This window comes from Ambystoma mexicanum, chromosome 14, assembly GCF_040938575.1.
Source record: "Ambystoma mexicanum isolate Mex_15411 chromosome 14, UKY_AmexF1_1, whole genome shotgun sequence".
Lineage (NCBI taxonomy): Eukaryota > Metazoa > Chordata > Amphibia > Caudata > Ambystomatidae > Ambystoma > Ambystoma mexicanum.
Window position 1 is genome coordinate 103,999,475 of NC_090940.1, and position 16,961 is coordinate 104,016,435.

The 16,961-nt window shown below is 44.1% G+C and overlaps 1 protein-coding gene across 5 annotated transcripts in view; it reads left to right on the top strand.

Moving 5' to 3' along the window:
- DCAF4 (DDB1 and CUL4 associated factor 4) overlaps positions 1 to 16,961 on the top strand; it is a 497,489-nt gene that overhangs the window by 93,763 nt on the left and 386,765 nt on the right. For all 5 annotated transcript variants that reach the window (XM_069638614.1, XM_069638618.1, XM_069638619.1 and 2 more), the window contains exon 3: positions 12,743 to 12,843. In XM_069638614.1, the coding sequence (XP_069494715.1) occupies positions 12,743 to 12,843 (101 nt within the window). The remainder of the gene's footprint in view (positions 1 to 12,742; positions 12,844 to 16,961) is intronic.

The window sequence follows — 16,961 nt, forward strand, 5'->3', positions numbered from 1 at the left end:
CCAAGTCTTGGTAGAGTTGGATTTGGGCACCGTTGAGTTTGACTCCCGGGTTGCCTCTTGCTGTGCAGAGTATATCCTCCTTCACTGAATAAGATGAGAGGGCCACTAGGACTTCTCTTGGTCTTGAGCCTGGATCTTGCCTCTTATCTCCCACCCTATGAACCCGGTCTATCCTCCCGTCCTCCGGTAGCATCTCTGTTAAAAGGCTTCTGAAGCATTGTTGTATAGTGTCTTTCAGATCTCTATCAAGGATTGTTTCGCTCAGTCCTTTTACCCGGATATTTGACCTGCAGGAGCAATTCTCCAGGTACTCTGATTGCAGTTCAAGGTTATCGGTGGCCCTAGCTACTTGTTCCAATAGGTCACTGTTTGCTTCACCTCCTCAGCTATGTCTGATAGGCCCTGTTGAGTTTTATCCACTCTGACGCCCAGGTCAGTAACCTCCTTCCTGACTTCTTGTAGGGAGCTCCGCAACTCCTCTTTCATCTTAGTGAGTTGGTCCTGGAAGGAGTTCACCATTCTGTCCTCCATGCCTCTAAGGCACTCCTGCAGATCCTCCTTGTTCAGAGCCATGTTACTGAGTTCCCTTTCTTTGGGCCCTCCTTTCGGTTGGCTCCCCGAACCTGTGGTCAAGGCTTCTTCTGATTGTTGGCACCAACACCTTTCCAGCTGTCCCTCCCTTGGGTCGGGTGTCGCTTTAGGTTTCACTGGGGCCGTATTCCCTCTGGCACCTGGCATCTGTGGGGTTGTTGGGGTGGAGCAGGGGACCTCCACAGTCGTATTCCTTTAGTACCGCAGTGCAGTTCTGTATGTTTGCCCCCTTCTGATTACCTCCACCTGTGGGGTGGATTAGCAGAGTGTTATGGAGTCAGAGCGAGGCACGGTCCCCAAACCGCTCCGGGAGCCTTTTTTTATTCCTCAAGAATTATCTTACTTTAGCCGAGGCGTTTCCGATGGTGGACTCCTTCGTGTCTGTGGCCTACCCCTCTTATTGCAGTCCTCTCCAGGTGGTTCTGATGGTTCCTAATGAGCTTCTTTGCGTACACATGGTTAATGCGTTCAGTATCTGCCATGGAGTTGGGCAGTTGAGCTCCGTTAGTACGCCTTTGTGTACCTTTGGGAGCAAAGTTCACGTGTATGGCGTGTATGACTTAGTTGCTGCCTCACCCCCTGCCACCTATTGCAGTCTCGCACCCCTGGCTCCTTCCTATTGTGACCCTGTTGCCGGGAGCACTCAGTACTTGCTTGCCATCATCTTTAGTGTGTGTTTTTAGCCACAGAGAGGGATAAGCCCAAAACGCTCAACTGCCCCTCCCCCATTCCTCAGCGCTTCTGTGCCGTTAGTTAATAGCTATGTGGGGGGATGGGAGGGAGCGGGAGAAAACGGGAGGCGCACCAGCCCAATGCCGAGAGGATGCCGGCGAGTGTCAGGACGAGATCTCCCACTCCCTACCTCCTCCGCCTGCCAATGATGTCGCAGGGGGTCGGGCCACTCCACACAGGGCCTGGAGAGCATCGGTGGTCCGCTTGTTCTGTTATGGTCCAGATTTAAGGGCGCAATGTGCTCCCAGTGTTTCACTCCTCCTGCCAGCGGCCCCTTCAAGGCTGCCCGTAGCGTGTCCCTCTATTTCGACTGCCAGCACGCTGGAGATAATGCTCCTCTCCATTGGGGGATGTTCTGCTGCTATCTCGCGCAGTCCTCTCGCCGGTAGCCTCTCCGCTCCACCCGCAGTTCTGAGAGGCGCATCCTTCTGTTGCTGCTCTCAGCCCACTGGGGCTAATACTCCTCTCCATTGGGGGGGGGTGGGGGGGTGTCCAGCTGTTTGTTCGTGTGGTCTCTCACCAGCAGCCTCCTCAGCTCCACCCAGGGCTCTAGGAGACACGTCCCTCTGTTTTTGCTCATAGCACGGTGGGGGTATTGCTTCCTCCGTCGGGGGACATTGAGCTGCTTATTCTCATGGGGGATCTTTACACTGCTGTTCTTGGTGTATATGCTGTTCCGCTCCTTAGTGTTTGCGGGGAGATGTTTATTTCCTTTCTCGGATAGCCCGTAGGCCAGCTGCTGTAGGCCCAGATGGAGAACAGGCTGGCACGTCCTCACACGTCGGTGGCCATCTTGGAATCTCTGTGGAATTAACCTTTAACAATAAATTGCCTTTGTCGCTTTGTTTCATTGGGGTTCTGGATTTCTCAGCGTTGTTATTCTGTGATTTTTGTCACAGATGGTATCAAGGAAAACGCCAACTTGCAGAGGAGGCTGAAGAGCTTTTATTGAGGTTTGTGCAAGGGTGCTCACTAAGGGCTGTCCCCTTTTTTTTCGTCCCCTGTGGGCTTTTATCTGCATAGCACAGGCATCCCTAAAGACATAAGATCGGTAACCCCTACTACCTAAATCTCTGCCTGGCTGGTTGTCATGGCATAAAAACAAATGATTTCTCTTTAACTCCATTGTGAGGTAGATCCTATACAGGGTTCCCTAAAATAACATAGGTCTTTAAACCGGGTTAAGGACATTCCATATACCCAGGGTCCACTTGCCCGTTTCTTTTCACATCCTTATACTTCTCAACCTGAGCTTCTCTCTGTTGCTCCTTTCCCTCTGCCTACTCTCCTCCCACTGTCTCTCCCCTCTCTTCCTCACACTCCCTCTTCTTTCCCTCTGATGTTTTCCTCTCTGTTTCGCTCGTTCGCTCTCTCTCTGTCTTCTCCCCTCTGCACTCTCCCTTAAACTCACTCACCATGCACGCATTCCCACATCCAACTACACTTTCTTTCAGGAACCAATATCTCACCTTGCACAGCACACGCTCTGGACAATTCTCCTTCACGCTCTGCTGCACTTTATTTCCTCCTCCTGGTCTCTTGGTCCTCCTTCTCCTCCCTTAACCTCACCCGAACAACCCACACTGCTCTGGTCAGACTGCCAGTTTTTACTTTCCCCCTATTTTTCACATTGACGTTTCCTGTCCGCTGGATCCCCTGGCCAACCGCTGGCTTTCTTTCTTCCAGGGGTTGGGTTACAATCGCCAAAGCACATGTAACTAGCCTCAAGCCCCGCTCCCTTTTCACCGACAAGTCAGCTGGCATTTGGGAATGGCGGTCCAGTGAAAACAAAGACTTTTCTGAAGTTCATGCCCTGCTCAAGCTGAACGTCTTGATTGCCGGAGGGTTGTGTACAGCATTCCCCAGCCACTTCCACTACCCCCCGACCCCCGCTGGGGCAGTACTGGCTCTAGGAAACCCCTACCCAGGTTGAGAGGGGGCCTCATCCCCTCTTAACAGGGTCAGATCACCCAGTCACATTTTCTATGTATTTACTTGTACTAATTCACTGCTTTTCACTCTTCTTAGCTCTGATAAAGTAGTTAAAAATGTACTGACCAATGAAATCATTGTCCATTACCAAAGCATAGCCCCCATGCGTTTGTACTGGCTGTAAAGGTTATTTGGATATTTTAGGGTGCCTATATATTTCCTTTCAGAACTGTTGGATTTCTACTTCTTACCTGCCCTTGCTTAGGTATTTGTGTTGAAATAACTGCTCTCCCCTCATGCATGTCCGTTAAACTATAGTGTTTAAAATGTGAGTATCATCAGTTGTTTTATTGACTTTAGAGGAGTCTTAGGTTTCTGTATAGACTGCCTTTTACAGTTTTATATTACTTGTACTTAGCTGTAAGTGTATACATCTCTGGAATGTTTTACATATGCTAAATAGTATACTTTAATAGTATACTGTGTTGACAATCCTTCATTGTGTGCTTGTGAGTTAATGAGCTGCACCTTAGAGCCACCTTGTTCCACTCCTAAGAGTGAAAATAACCTGGCTGCTCCATCACATTATCAAGGTGAGAGTCATGTATAACTTGATGGTAAACCCATCCTAGCGCTAAAGGTAGTTTTTTTTTCTAAACCCTCACCAAAGGACATTTGAACAATCTCCTTAACAATCTGACTCTGAGGTGAGAGCACCAAATAGCCGGAGCGCTGGTAAAGGACAGTACCTAAGGCCTGTCGTTACAAGTGTGCAGCAGAAACAAACCTTGAAATGATCTGCCGCTATATAAATCTGCATACTAACCATCCGTACGTTCTAAGGCCTTTCTCATTTCACTCTTGACTTCACTTCGTATCGTGTTCAAATGAAATTAGGAAAAATGCCATGGGAATTTTGACTTGCCAAGGAGTGCCAATTATCTGCTGATTTGAAAACCAATGAATGCTTGTTAGAACAACATCACCCATAACGTTTTTAGGAAATGAATGCAGCCTCCACCAGTCGAATTATGTTTATCAATCTATTGACCACGCCCACCAGTGCATAGCCCGATGTGGTTGTGTTCCTGTGTTGTGCTGTGTTCTGTTACCCATTGTGGTTTTGTTTTTGAGTTGTTCTCCACTGGGGGGGGTTCTCCTGTGTGGTGGCCACATTGTATTGGAAAAAAAATGAGATCTTGTTTAATTCCACCCATAGAAATCGCAGAATCCATAACGGTTCAAGTTGTGAAACAAATATATAGTCTCCACCATTTGAATTATATTTCATTATTATTCTGTTGCTACCAAAGCATAGCTCCTATGCGGTTTTGTTCCTGAGTGGTGCCCTGGTCATGGGGGTGCCCCAAGGTCATGGCTGGTGTGGGCGGGTGCTCCTTGAGGAGCTGTGTCACTGCCTACAATTCCTAATGGGTTTGCCACTGATTTACTTAATACATACTGTGAGGGTGCAGTAGTGAGAGATCGGCACACAGGTGGCATTTTTGTTGCTATAGACTTTTATTAAAGGAAAAATGGGGTTAGGCAAAGGCTGCGCTAGCCCTAACGGTAACACGGATTTCCCTGCCTCAACATAATTCTTAAAGGGGTATGTCAGAATGTAAAAATAAAGATAAGTCCACCGTTGTGTCAAAACCCTAACTCTCATCCACACACTAATAACTAAATACAAGGTGCAAAGGGTTTGTCTGCTTGGCAGGTTCTTCTTCTCAGAGTTCAAAACACAAAGTTCCAAATGGTGGGGTCAAGAGAATGTTCCTATTCTTTTGACTTCTCACAGTATTTCACAAGTTTCAAGAGGAAGTGCCTACTTTCCCTTGGTTCCACTTCCTTAAGAAGATAAGAGAAGATCTCCGTTCTTTCAGCTTTGTCACAATGTTCGCAAACCTAGGGGCTGTCTCCCTTCCCCAGGTTTCTGTTCCTTTTTCTCAGGTTGCTCTTCCTTTTACACAATGTCCACAGTACCAGGGGTTGTCTCCCTTCCCCTAGTTTCTCTTCCTTTTCCACAGCCAACTGGGTTCACTCTTCTCCCCAGTACTGCGATTAAAAAGAGGAGTTTACAACTATTCTTCTTATATGGGTGCAGGTCCCAGATTCACATAACAAATACAATTATCCTTTTAGGTAGACTTCGTGTGCTCTTCTGCCAAGTACTGCCTTCTTCAACAACTGCCCTTTTCATGTAGATGTGAGCCCCAGACTCAACTGACTTTAACAGATCTCCTTCTAGGTAGACTTGATCTACTACCTATTACACGGCCAACCTGGTTCACCTTTCTACCAGGTACTGAAGATGAGCAATTTATGTATTTTCTCCAGTACTGTTTTCCTTCTGGGTAGGCTTGGTTTACTCTCTTGCCAAGCACTACCCTATATAATTAGGGATGTAATGGCTGCTTCACTACTACTTTCAGGGTCCCAGACCCTCGGATCGGGGTATACTTCCCCTTCTTTACTCGCCACCACCTCTTAGTTGCAGGGTCCCAGACCTTAGGTTCGGAGTATTCTCCCCCCTTTTCTACAGACCACCACTTCTTCATCTTCTCTTATGGCCCCAGACCTTTGGCTTCTGGTATTCCTGCCCCTTCTATATCTGCCACCTCTTTCTTGCAGTTTCAGAGTTCCAGACTCTAGGCATGGGGTATTCTGCCTCCTCCTCTGCTCGCCTCCACTTCCTCGGGTTCCCAGCATCCTCTAACCCTACTCTGGCTTCGGTCTGCGAGGGCGTTCGCCTTCTCCCAGCTTCCGCCATTAGCCATGGGGTTCGTGCAGCATAGTGCTGCTCGGCTTGGTCTGCAGTGGCTCCACAGGACAAGCTTGCCTTTCATGAGTTGTCGCTTCCCACGCCTTGGGGTCGCCTGCCGACGTCTGCCAGACTGCTGTTCCAGCCAGAACTTTGGGACTGGCCCCGGAGCTCTGGATCTCTTCACGGGTGTCCCGGTGTTCACAGGTACAGCAAACGCAGTGCTCTTCTTCGCAGCTCCTCCAGGGAGGACTGGTCCCTGCTGTAAGTCCTCCTTCAGTTTTTATTTGTTCGTCTGGCTCAGCCAGATTGAAAGGCTGGACTGCTTACTGCAGTTCTGCACTCTGCACATCTTCTTTGTTGAAGTATTATTCTTCAGGATGTTATGACCATTCTTCGCCTCAGTATAAAAAGGAGGACAGACTTCTATCTTATTTGCATACTGTGAAGGCATTATGAATTGGACACAGACAACGAGATAAAGTTTAACATATACACTTTTATTAACTAAAAAGGGGGGTTGGGAAAATGCCTAACTTGCCCTAAGCTAAGGTGGGATTTCTCTACCTAATGAAACTAATGATAGTCTGTCAGGTAGTCCAAAGAAAATGTCTGTCTTTATCCAACCCCTAGACCAGCCCTCGCCTCTAACTGAATACTATGTGTTGGTATGTCAGCATCAAATGATAAGTGTTCCAAGCAATAGTTCACAGCTTCGTTCAGCTCTTAAGTGGAAAAGGGGTTTCCCTTCCCTATGATTCAAATAGTTCACTTTACAACAAAGGGGTTCACTTCCCCTGGCTTTCAAGTCTTCCATTGTTTCAAAACAACACAATTCCTTGGGATAGTTAATGTTGCAACATAACACAGTTCTTTGGGACATTTCCCCATTTCTTCGAGTTTGGTTACTTGTCACACATTTCAAGATCATCGGATCAATCTCAGTTCACTTAGACTTACTTTATTCAATCACAGTGTGACTTTTCCTTGGTTGGGTGTATTTGGTCTAGGTGCAGTTGTTGGACCACACAGTCCAACTATTACAGCTTACGCAACTGACACAACTTGCTTGATTCTGTTTCATAGGTTTCTTGCCACTGTTTCAGCTTCAAAATGAGGCTTGACTAAATGTCCTTTCAACTGCCTTTGAAGCTTTGTTCTCACAGATTTCATTAACATTCACTTCTCCAGTAGCTTTCACTTGCAAAACCAACAAAGGCTTCCCATTACACTCTCCTGCTAGGAAACCTATTCTCTTGCATACCAGCTCTACTACCATTTTAGTTCTCGTGCTTAACTATTCTTGGCTCTTGGCAATGCTTGATCATTGAACTCTTAATAATGTGAACTTACTTTATTCTTATTAATGTCTGCTTATTTGACACTTGTCAATGCTTGTTTTTCATTCATTTTTCCCTTATAGTCAATTCAGATATTCAAAATCAACTGTCTCTTGATTTCCATTAACTTTTTCCTTGTATTCAATTCAGATAATCAAAACCAAATGTGTCTGGTTTCAAAACTGCCCATCCACCGTATCCGGGGCCCCTTTTTCACCCAGGCATAATGACCGGCTTTCTTACGGTCAGATTTCCCCTTTTGGCAGCTTTCCGGAGACTCGTCTACATTCACGGTGTGTGCTGGTTCCTTCTGGTGTTTGGCGGCTTCCTCGCTTACCAGCTGCTTACTGCGGACCTCTGGTTATCTGCTAGCGGTGGGGAGCCTCTCCAACACTCCCGGTACCTTTGCTCTGTACCGCACTGCTTTCTCTGCTCTGCCTCAGACTGCCAACGAGCCCTCTCACTCGTTGCACTGGATCACGCGCTATAAATCTCCCAGCGTCTCGGGAAGGTGCATGCTTGCCGCCACAGCTTCTGTCCTGGCACTCTCCTTCGCACTTGCCGTGCTTCCCCCCCTGATACCTCTCAGCTGAGCCTGTTTTAAAATTCCCTGTTCCATGCTAATGAGCCCAACACATAGACTGGGAATCGAGAAAGGAAGTCGACATTTCCTTGATCTCGAACCTTTCGGTGTTCCACCGTGAAACAATATGGTTGCAGAGCTAAAAACCACTGCATAACTTGTGGGTTTGATTCCTTTCATTGGCTAATTCATACCAGGGGTGAACTATCACAGGTAGTACTTTAGATGGATAATTGGCCATTTTATAGCGAGTGCTTCCAGCTCAATGACAGAGTAATGTTTCTCCCTTGGAAATAATGTTCTACTAGTAGAGTATTGAGTGTTCCTGGCATCGTGATCTTGGGATAATACGCCGTCTAGACCCGTTAGAGAAGCATCCATCTGAAGAATGAATTCCTTTGAAAAATCAGCTAGTTTTAAGATGGGGCTCCGGCAAAGGGTTTCTTTCAAAGTTATATAACAATTTTCATCTTCTTCACTCCATTTGATTTTCTGGGGTTTGGCATTTTTCAATTTATCAAGGAGTATAGCGGTTTTACTTGAAAAGTCAGGGATGAACCATCGGTAATAGCCAATTAGTCCTAAAAAGGCCCTTAGATCTTTTTTTGTTCTTGCTGTAGGTGTATCAAGGACTGCCCTAACCTTTTCTTGTTGTGGCTAATGGCTATATACCGTGCCATTCCCAATGAAAAATCCTAGGTACTTTACTGCAGATTCTAATTTGAATTTCTTAGGATTTGCTGTTAACCCTGCAGTTCTTAACTCACATGATGGTATAGAGGTGATATATAGGGTCTTTCCAGGTCTTACTGTGGATCACGATATCGTTTATATAGGCCCCGTGGAAATCCGAGTAAGGTTGTAAGATCTTACCCATCAACTGCTGGAATGTTGTGGGGGCCCTATGCAATCCATATGGGAGGACTTTAAATTGGAATATACCAACTGTGTGGCAAATGCAGTTTTTTCTTTATCCGGACCATTCGTGGGAACATGCCAATAAACCTTTTTAAGGTCTATGGTAGAAAGGTAGACGGCGTTGCCCAGTCATTCAATGAGATCGTCCATACTGGGCATCGGTTAGGCATCAAAGGCAGGTATTGCATTGACTTTTCTAAAATCAATACAAAATCTCCATGTCCATCGGTTTTGACTACTAAAACTATGGGGGAAGACCAGGGACTACTAGATGGTTCAATATTATTAGCCTCCAGCATCTGCCTGACTTCCTGGATGATGGCCGCTTTCCTCACGTCAGGTAATCTCTAAGGTTTCAAATGTACCACTTAACCCACAGAAGTGCGGATGTGATGGTAAAATCCTTTCACGCTCCCTGGCTCCTCTCTGAATATAGATCTTGTTTCTGGTTGTTAATAAGTTCAAAAGGGATCAGTACCTTTCTATACGAGTCATCAGGTAATAAACACGTTAGAATGGTGGTAGTAGACTCTGCAGACTTTTCCTTCCACTCCTCAAATAGGTCGATATGGTATACCTGGGTTTTCAGTCCGCAGTCAATTTGGGAGATTTTATAGTTACATGATCTTGTCTGTTCTAGTACCTCGTAAGGGCCTTGCCATTTGGAAGTTAATGCATTCTCAAAGGTTGACAACAACAGTAATACCTTTTGTCCTACTGAGAAAGAGCTTAAGGTAACCTTTCAACTCTGGGATTTTCTGCTGTTCTTGTGCCTTGGCCATATGAGTTTGGGCTAAAGATCTTACCACAGTCATATGGTCTTTAGGACAGTGGGTGGTTTGGGAAAGTGGAATTGGGGCTTCCTCGCTTTCTTCTCAGGTGTCTCTCAACATGTCCATGATATCTCAGGGTTCTGTCCGTAAATTAATTCAAACAGGGAATTCTGTAGACGCCTTGGGGAGGGGTCTTTGTAACAGCAAATAAAGCCCATGATACCATCTGATCCCAATTTCTTCCATCTTGTTCAACTAGCTTTCGTAGTATTGTTCTCAGGGTCTTATTAAACCTTTCCACAAGGCCATCTGTTTGGGGATGATGTACTGAAGTTCTTAAGGTGGTTATGTGTAATAGTTCTTTCACTTCCCCCATGAGTTTGCTCCATGATAATGAGCCCAACAACTAGACTGCTTATGTTTCTTCCTCCAGTCTTTCCTCTGTTTCAATGGTGGCCTCCTCGTCTCAGTACCTAAGTGGTGTGTTTTGGGAGTAGGTTGTCTAGGAAAATGGGGAAGGGATTGATAATACCCTACAAAGACCTAGGGAATATTAGGTTAATTGGAAAATGGAAATGGGTGATACATGTCTCACCCAAGGGTGCCTCATCCCCACTCCCCAAGTCCCCTCCACTCAGGTGATCCTCCCTCGCATATCCACCTCCAGAGCCAGGATCCGAAAGTGACATCCTTTCCATGGCAACCTGGGGGGAGAATATATTGGGGAAAGAATTGGGGGTGCTCTCAGGTTCCTCCCAATACATAGAAGTACTGAGGACCTTAACACTTTGGAGTGGGTAAGAGGGTGAAGGAGTTGGGATTGTGGTATGGCTATACTGCGTCTCTCCTATGGTGTTATCCCTCATCCCTTGAGGGTGTTCCCTCCCCATGTGATTCTCCCGTGGTGCACCACCCCCAGGGGGATTATTGGACTGTGGCCGCACAGCCTTGGCCACACAGCCCTGGCCAAATGAGAAGGGTTGGCCCACATTGGAGAAGGGAAGACATCCAAGGATTCGTCACAATACCATGTTTGTGCATAATCTGTGAATCTCATGATAGCTCTTGCACTTATGTAATGCCCATGGGTATCTTCTATTTATTGCATAACCTCATTTATACATAAAACTCTATGGCACGTCTATGGCAAGTCTGTTTCCTTGACAATTCCAAATACAGCTACAAACATGTGTAATAGTTTACCAACTTGTATCCACTGTCCATCCTTTGTAATGTGTGTAACAATCATGCCCATATGGCATACCTGCAGGGCTGGGCGATCTATCACATTTTGGAGGTATATTGATATATTTCAAAAATCGATATAGGATGAGACAATATCGTTAATATCGAGAAATATACATTATTACAGTTACTACAATTTATTTAACATTTATTTACATTTTGATATTTACACAGATGTGTGTATTCTCAAACATGAAAAGAACCCCTTTTGTGCACTTTATTTTGATCAATATCTTATAAATAAAGGTGTTTGTCAAGGTTACAAGAAATTCACAAGCATTTTTATCTTGATTATTGGTTAGCAAGTCTTATAATGGTTAACTGTTAATTATTATATTCTGTATTTATCCATTTCAAAGCTTAATAAAAATTGCTTAACAAAAAAATAAATAATTAAGGTGTTTGTGACATCTCACATGTGGTTGGCGGCTTACAACTGAGTATTTAACCCACGTAAACAAGATCGAGATATATATTGTATATCGCAATTCAGCCCAACAATAATGAGATATGACATTTGGTCCATATCGCCCAGTCCTACCTACTTGATGGTTTGGAAATGTAAGAGTGCCTACTTTGTAGATTGGGCAGATCATTGAATAGTCCATGTAAATATCTGCATCACCTAAAGTAGGCGGGGAGACTCCTATTGGGTCATGAAATTGAGGAGGCGTTCCCCTTTGCTGCTTAAGCAAGCCTGAATAGGAAGTTCAGGATGTATTTTCCTATAATAGATGAGTGTATGTATTAGTATACTGATGGGATTAGATGGTCTCCTCCCAGTCACTTCACTACATCTTACATCTTGCTACATCACCTAATATTGATAATTCAATATCTTCCGTCATCAACTGACCAAGCAGGTATGGCGTTTGGCGATTCAAGATTATCCCTTCCTCCTCATCCCTGTTTTTTATATTTATATTCTCTTCATTCACCTTCACAAAGCCAAATCTTGATTCTTTCACCTTTATTCATCTTGATTGTCTGCAGAACCACTTTATCACTAACAGAACTTGAGCAGAGGACTGCCATTGTTGACCTTTGACTTTTCAATGTTTTCACATCCAGCGCTCCAGACATTAAGCCCTGTCTTTAGCATTAGGCACATACTTAACATTGTAGGTATCGCAGCATCAGGACCAATATCCTGCTCCGCTAAACCGAAGTTAGTCCATCAGACCATTCATTCCTTTGAGAGGCTAACTCCCGGTTGTGTTGGTAAAGATCTGAGGGTACCCCAGGGAAACTCACAGCAAAATCTGAGATCCGATTTATCAGTTTGACACTCGGGGCTCGCAAAACCTTCTAGCCCATTTGCATTGGTGAGGAAAATTTTTGTGAAGGGTGAGTATCATTTGCATGGTACATGACCTTGCTGGTGAGTATGGGGATGTTTGAAACTTTTATTTGACACTTACTACATACATACATTCTTTTCTATGAATGGCAAATAAGGTTATGTGCATGGCTGGCCTTTGGGTGAGAGCATTGCACCAAATATGAAGTGTGCTGTTTTGTATGTGATATACTGTATATTGAACAAACCCAATTACCTCTTTATAGTTACTCTTGACTGCTCAGCCATTGCCAGCACTAGGTGAAGCAGGAAAATCTTGGGGTGAAACACTGTTGCCTAGTTGTGAGTCACTGCCACTCACCCTAGGCTGAGAGTCTCTGTCCTAACAAACATCCATTGACTCTAGAAAATTAGCTAGCCTTTAATGCAGAGCGGAGTCCAACAGGCCGCCCCTAAAATGGATTGCCACTGCAAAAAGCTTATGTTGCCATTATCCAAAATGAACAGTAGCAGATAGCCCATCTTAGACTCAATAATTAAATCAACTTCATCTTGCACTAATAGGTATGAACCTGATAATCCATGTCGCTCTGCAAGTGCTGGGGCAAGCACAGCAGATCCCACATCTTCCTCATCTGCTGCTTCCCACCACTCTGCTGCGCCTGGTAAGTGACCACTTTTCCTTATCCAGACCTGTAAAAGCTGAATGTAGAGTACGGACAACATTGCACTGTTTGCCATACTGTGTCACCTGTGTGTGCAAACATTAAAAAGCACCATTGGTGCAAAACATTATTTTTGGTACAAAACTGGTTTCCACCAGAAAATTGCTTCATTGGTGTTTTAGTTGGTATACACGTTAACATTAGGAAAAAAAAAATTAGTGTGATGCACGTATGTCTGTGGTGAATGAAAATGAAGTAAGTATGACCAGCCAATCATGTTTATTATTTACCTATTCATTGTGAAATGTAACTGGAAAACTGGATTTTAATAGCACCACATGCCTAAAATAAGCATTTGACTAAATTAAATGTGAGTCGGGCTGATTTGGAGCTGAACTGCAAATGAGCTGCCAGTTGTTTTTAGTAGATGAGAATTAGATGTGTTAGAAAGTCACTTAGTCTTTTGGGATTTAAGACCCTGTCATGTATTCCGTATTTCTGGGGTAGGCAGAACCTCTCACACCACACTTTGACCAGGCAGGTTGGAGTAGATAAGGATATAGGGTGTGATTATAGTTGTGTACCGCATATATGTGGCACCTGGTATGCATGCTTCCATGTATAGATTGGCAGGAGTCAGTTTAGAAAAATAGGATCTGTATAGATATTAATGTAATAAGCAAATGCATTTATTAGATACATATATCATTACTATAGTGCCATCACAAGGCCGCAAGTAGCTATGCTTTTAATGCACTCACATATGCACCTTTGTAAGCACTTAGAAAGAGCTTGCTTATTGAGAATACCTGTTACATACATATACATACATATATTAAGTTTTGATGTATGGAGAAAAGCCTAACGGGCAAATAAAAAGCCGTCATTTTTACTTTCAGTAATTGAAAGGCCTGAAGGGTTACTGGTCAGTCTCTTCATTACCTGTCGCCACAAATGGTGTGAGGTGGGGAACCTGAAAATACGACTTGGCGTTGTCGTTGCGCACTAATGATTCAAGGTAGATTTTCCATTATTGGATTTCACGATTTATAGAGTTTTTCAGGTGCGGGGGGAAAAAATGGTCTTGGCACAAAATCAGTATTACAAATACGAGAAGAGTAAGAGGATCCAATTTAGGAGCCCTCCCGTCCCCTGCACACTATGTAATGTTGTCAAAAAGACATTCAAATGTTTAAGGTAGAATTATACATAAAAGCACATTCAATTACGACTAGTGACAGTATCAATTTTGAAAAGAAGTAAAGGTATTTAATAAAGGAAAAACAGAATAAAAATGTTTTTCATATTACAGTAGATTATCAGTATTTCAGCGTTAAATGCAAAGAAAAGCAAAGCATCCGTCAATTCAATGTTCTTGACTGACGCGTTTCGGGGTAAATTCCTCTTCTTCTTGAGCCTAATTGAACTAGGACACATTTAAGACAAATATGGAAAAAATGCAAGGAAATAAAATAAAAACGGGGTGGATCCCATAAGTATGCCTTGCATAGTTCTGTAAAACAAAGATTCTAAAGCAGATGATGGGGGCTAAAACCCAGCGGTGATGGATAAATACAAAAGGGTACATAACATTAAGGTAGTTAAAAAAAAAATGTAAGCTGCTATACATTCTATGGGCGGTAATACCAGTGTTCAGCATCCCGCTATTTTTAGACACAAAAAGCTTCTTAAGGGGACCCGGTGAGCACCAATGTGTCGAGCAGCAGATCGCTAAATTATTTAAATTAGAATAACAAAAAACCATTGTAAGCAGAAATGATCAGTGCTCAATTTGTGCAAAAACTCACTTGTGTAGCTACCAGACGGTTGCATAATTGTATAAAAGACTTGTGACAAAAAGTGCCTTATTCAACGTGGCTGAGAACTTCTCTATTTTCCGAGGGTTCGGTCGCTGTAGGCGAATTCTAAGGAATGGAAAAGCAAATATGCTCTGTCTAATGTAGATCTGGCAAGAGACGGTATAGAAATTAATAATCTAGATAAGTGAAAGGTACCTGATGCAGGTCAATGTATACTCCGAAAGCGCATTAGGGTGGGGATCCTGCCCAAAGGAGGGGACCCTTAGATTTACCAAGTTGTCAACTAGAGCCTCTGACCATACCGTAGCCACCCACTGAGTTTATCGGATGTGACCAAAGTAGTAGTCAGTAACCTAGTGATTGAAAGTGTTGAATGACAATTGGTACCCAAAGGCTTGATTTTGTCCTCACGAAGGGCACATACAAATGATTTGTAGCTACGTTCGGCCTGGCGTGGAGGCATGGACTAGATGTGGTAGCAGGGGTGGTCGACCCAGATTAAAAGGGGGATGTGAAGATTCCGCTCCATAATCAGATGAAGAAATCCTACCACATACAAATTAGAGACTAAATAGCCCAGGGTGTGCTAGATACAGCTCTGTTTCCCAAGCCCGTGGAAGTCCCAGAGAAAGACAGAACGGGGTACAAAGTGTTTTGTGGAAGCCGACAAAACTCTCCCTGGGGATGTTGTCCCATTAATAGACAAAGACCGTCCAGTTAGTGCGGAAGTGCAATGTCCGGTTGATGAAGAGGCAGAAGTAGTCCCTGTTCTAGCATTCGCAAAATGGAACGACCCGATATTGACTGAGGCTTTATCAGGCCATTTCTGAGGAAAAGGGTAGAGAAAAAGGAGGCCCCCCTTCTCTGTAAATAAAGTTCTCCTTTATCAGGGAGATGTTAGCCCTGAAGGAATATCGAGAACACCATAAGTGGTGCCTAGAATCCATAGAGGCATTGTTTTGAAAATGGAGTATGCCCACCAAACATCTGGACATTTAGGCATCAACATGATTAGGCATCATTATTTGGCCGGGTAAACATGCGAACGTTAGAATTTTTGTTGCCACATACACCGTATGCCAGAAAACAGTTCAGGCCAATGTTCCAGTGGACCCATTACAGCCCCTTCCAATAATGAACGTCCCTTTCTCAAGAATAGGGATGGATATTGTTAAGCTGTTAAAACCATCCCGACTAGGAAACGAGTACATTTTGGTCATTGTTGACTATGTGGCCTGTTATCCAGAAGCATTCCCAATGAAGAGCAGTACCCCTCAGCAGATCTTAAAATACTTGATACCTTTTTTACCACATGTTGGTTTCCCTAAGGAGATTCTAACAGACCAAAGGAGTACCTTTATGTCGTGACTCATGGCTGAAGTAAAATAATCCTCCACATTAACACACTTTGCACCTCTGTATACCATCCACAAACAGATGAGATTGTGGAACGATTTAATCGGACCCTAAAGAACGTCCTTCGGAAGTTAGTTGAGGCGATGGGCAAACTTGTGATTTGATGGTGCCAAAATCTCCCCAAGCTTCTTTAGGTTTCTTTCAATTCAAACCTTTATATGGGCGGAACTCGAGGGAAATCCTAGATATGCTTAGAGAAACATGGGAGGAACGTGAGGAGGCTGTCTTACCCTTATCTCAAATGGCCCAACTTCTGAGGAACATATGACGGTAGTCTAGGACTTGGTGCATAAACACCTAGAGAAAGCACAGGGAACCCACAAAGCATATTATTACCAGAAGAAAGTACACAAATGTTTACTATTGGCCAGAAGGTTTTGGTATTACTTCTAATCTCGCTTGGAGCACAAAATGACTTCAAGGTGACACAGCCCATATCAAATCTTAGAATAAAAAGGACCAGTTAACTATCGGACGTCACAACCTGACTAAGTTGAAAACACAGATTTATCATACTGTTAAAAGAATGGAGGGAGAACCCAGTTGAGAAAGCCTCAGTGGTCATGGCGGCTCTCTTTTTTGAAGAAACAGCCGAGCATAGTTTTATGGCTATCGCCCGGAAAAAAAAACATCCAGGACCTGCTTGATCAGTTTCTCGATGTATTTAGTGAAGAGCCAGGAAGAATTAAGAATTTCCAACACTATAGCAGAACTCCTCCTGGGAAAGTGGGTGACCTTCGTCCTTACAGGATTCCCAAATCTAGAAAGAAAGAAATCCTCAGAGAGGTGGAGAAGATGTTGGACGCAGAGATCATAGAACCTTCGGAGAGTCCATGGTCCTCGCCTAGCAACCAGATCAATCGCGGAGATGTTGTGTAGATT